The 3222-nt window shown below is 50.7% G+C and overlaps 1 protein-coding gene across 1 annotated transcript; it reads left to right on the top strand.

Moving 5' to 3' along the window:
* The first annotated feature begins 635 nt into the window (after window positions 1-635).
* On the top strand, window positions 636-2825 carry LOC120386298 (leukemia inhibitory factor-like). Its single transcript, XM_039505448.1, has 2 exons — window positions 636-727; window positions 2337-2825. Exons 1-2 carry the CDS (start codon window positions 692-694, stop codon window positions 2823-2825), a joined length of 525 nt encoding a protein of 174 aa, XP_039361382.1. The 5' UTR covers window positions 636-691.
* Window positions 2826-3222: the final 397 nt, after the last annotated feature.

Here is a 3222-nt window from a genome sequence, read left to right as displayed (position 1 = left end):
CCCTGGGAAAATCAGGGCTGACTCCTGCTTTTGCAAAGCACTCTGAGTCCTAGCGTCAAACCACTCTAGAGAGCCATGTAATTCATAGAATCTCAGGCTTAGAAGGGACCTCAGGAGGTATCTAGTCCAACCCCCTGCTCAAAGCAGGAAAAATCCTCAGGCTTTTTTTTTAAACCCCAGGCCCCTAAACGGCCCTGTCAAAGATCAAACTCGCAACCCTGGGTTTAGCAGGCCACTGCTCAAACCACTGAGCTATCCCTCCCCTCAGTTGCTCTGCCACACATTGCTATATGGCCAGCTGATGTGCTCAGCGATTGCTGGTGCTAAAAGAGACACTTTGGGCTCTGATCTTGCCAGCTTTCGCAGAGTGGTATGTGGCCAGTAGCTGATCTGAGAGCTTAACAGAGAAGCAATTACATGTTACTTTTTTTCCTTCCAAAGAAAGCACGGAGGTTTCCAGCTAACACCTCCTTCGTTACTGCCTGCCTTGATACAAGGCCTCCAATATGGGCTAAGGTATCTTGGTGTCTCCCTACCATCTGCATCAGTTGATGTAACTCTTTTCTATTCCTTTCTAGCCCTGACTCAGGGTCTCTTCATCCAATGTCTGGCACATGTAAACTCCAGCACTGCCCCCTGCCGAGGGTGTCATCTGAATTCCCTGGGCAAAATCACAGCAAAGACAAGACAGATGGAAAAGGAAGCCAAGGAGCTGTTCTGGTCCTATGTAAGTGCTGCCCTCCAGGGGGCACCTCTGGCTGGGAGAATCTCTCAAGTGGTGCACTAAGCTCTGCATGGAGGGTACAGCTCTCCAGCACCCAAGGCGCTGCTTTTAAGAACAGCAGCATCCAGCAGAGTTGGGGAAGGTGGCTGGCCCATGCTGGTAACTGCATAACTGTACCCATAAGGTGACAGCCACAGGGATGACCCCATGGAGTAAGCAAGGAGCTGACTGATTTCCCTGTAGGTGGAGGCTGGGTGCCATGCCTAGCACCTCATAGGGGCCTGTTACAGCACACAGCCTTCCTCTTTAGCTCAAGCTGGAAAGACTCATGCTTTTAGCTCTGGAGGTCACTAGTTCGGTCCCCAGTGTCTGCCATGAAGGTGGCTGTTTCACTGACATGCAATGAGGTTGGGATCCTTCTGCCCAAAAAAGGCATGGGACCTGCTCTGTGTCCTGCCGTATTGTTGGGACAGGAGTTTGCTGGAAATACCACGTGGTAGAGTCAGCATGACTAGCTGGGATGGCAGACTGGTGCACTGTGAGTCGTTGGAAGTGTGTGGGTGGTCTGGGGGAATAACCCCGCTGACACAGTCACCTTCCCTCCAGCTAGATTTCCCCAGAGCCCATCAGTGCTTCCCTGAGCTTTGGCCAGAATGTGTGTGTGGGAGGGAACTTACAGGCCAATGAATCATAGATCAGAGGAATGTTAAGACGTGTTTGGTGCCTCCAGCAGCACAGCTGGTGCCGTCTGGCTGGATGTACCTGACTGCCATTGTCAGAGTAATCACCTGAGAGCTGACTGTGGAGAACACCTCCATCTAACTAGGCAGGCCCAAGCAGTGTAAGCATTCCCTCTGACATACTCATGTTCCTTACAGCACCGTGACCAGCAAAGCTACCAGCCTTGCCATGTTGCCAGAGGAGAACTGGGTTCCAAGCAATTTAGAGTGTGGGAGTTTTCTTAGATCTTAAAAGCCGCAGTCCTGCCTGCACTGTATGAACATGGAGCTGAAATTTGTGTCATGTCCTCAGCCAACATCTCCCATTCTCCTGCTGTGGTTTAGCTTGCTGGCTGCTACTCTCCACCCCAGAAGTAGCTGCATTTTCATGTTGTTGAATATGTATGTAGTTTGTCAAGCACTAGTACTGGATCCTCTAGTCTAGTGCAAGGACTATAGTAGAAAAAGCATGGTTTGGTAATTAAAGCACTGACCTAGGTACCAAAAAGGTCTGGTTCTAGCTCTGGCTTTGTCATCAGCTCACTAATCAAGTTACTTCATGTTTCTATGCCTCAGTTTCACTATCTATAAAATGGCTATAATAATATTGACCTATTTCTGTCGGCTGGTGTGACAATTAATTCCTTAACGTCTGCAGAGTGCTTTGAGGTCCCACGATAGGTAGTGTCCTGTTGCTATAAATGTAATGTAGTGAATCATAGACATTTAGGCTGGAAGGGACCTCAAGGGGTCATTTAGCCCATCCCCTCATGTTGAGGCAGGAGTCAGACAATCATTGACAGGTGTTTGTCTAAGAGGGTTTCCTTTACTGGCTACGTAACTGTCAATCTCTCCCATGGTGGCTGGCATTGCATCTTTATTTTTATTTCCAGTTGACTCACCAGGGCTTGCTTACATCCGAGCTTCGCCGACTCTGTGATGAGGCTGTACAGTGGTTTCCTACAGAGAATATAAGAGACCAGCCAAAGATTGTCATGCTGCAGGAGCTATACCGAACTCTGGTGCACATGAACGACGCCCTCGAGAACATCAGGAAGCAGCAGCAGGTGCTGAGCACCCCAGGTTCTGCACTACTTGGCAAACTCGAAAGCACTCATTGGGCGGTGAAAGGGCTTCTCTCCAACACGGTCTGCGCCCTCTGTCTCGAGGGCGTCTTGCCCAACTCCATGCGCACCCCAGAGAGACCTGAAGCCACTAACACTTTCCAGCAAAAGATTGACGGATGCAAAGTGCTCGGGAACTACAGCAAGTTCCTGAAGAAACTGGCCAGGGGCTCAGGGAAGAAAGCGCCGCAGGCACTCAGAGATCAAAGGAAAAGACGGAAAGGCACAAAAAGAAAGGAGGGTTCCTCACGCTCCTGAATGAGCTGCCCAGTGGGAGCCAGGGAACCCTAGATGGCTGCCGCCCAGACCTGGTAGTGGGGACGGAGCCAGGCTTCCAAAGAATACTTGAATGAAATACACAACTCCTGTTTAACCCTGAGAAGTGGCTGCACAGGAGCTCAGCGCAGGTACACCAGAGCCATGTCATGTTCTGGTCCCACACTCAATGTGCCAGGACAGACAGTCCCTCGGGGCCAGATCGGCAAAGTGCTTGGCATGCAGCAGCCACCATTGCTCTTGGGGGTGGGAGGGATTCTCTGTTGTTCTCAAGTGGTTGGAGGGGATTCTCCTTCGGTCTCAATGGGAGCTGTTGGGGGCCACACACTTATGGAAAGCTCGCCTGAGAGCTTCCAGATACCTCTGCACAGTGTACAGA

Source organism: Mauremys reevesii, linkage group 18 (assembly GCF_016161935.1).
Source record: "Mauremys reevesii isolate NIE-2019 linkage group 18, ASM1616193v1, whole genome shotgun sequence".
NCBI classification, from domain to species: Eukaryota; Metazoa; Chordata; order Testudines; family Geoemydidae; genus Mauremys; species Mauremys reevesii.
This window is presented reverse-complemented; position numbering and strand designations above follow the sequence as displayed.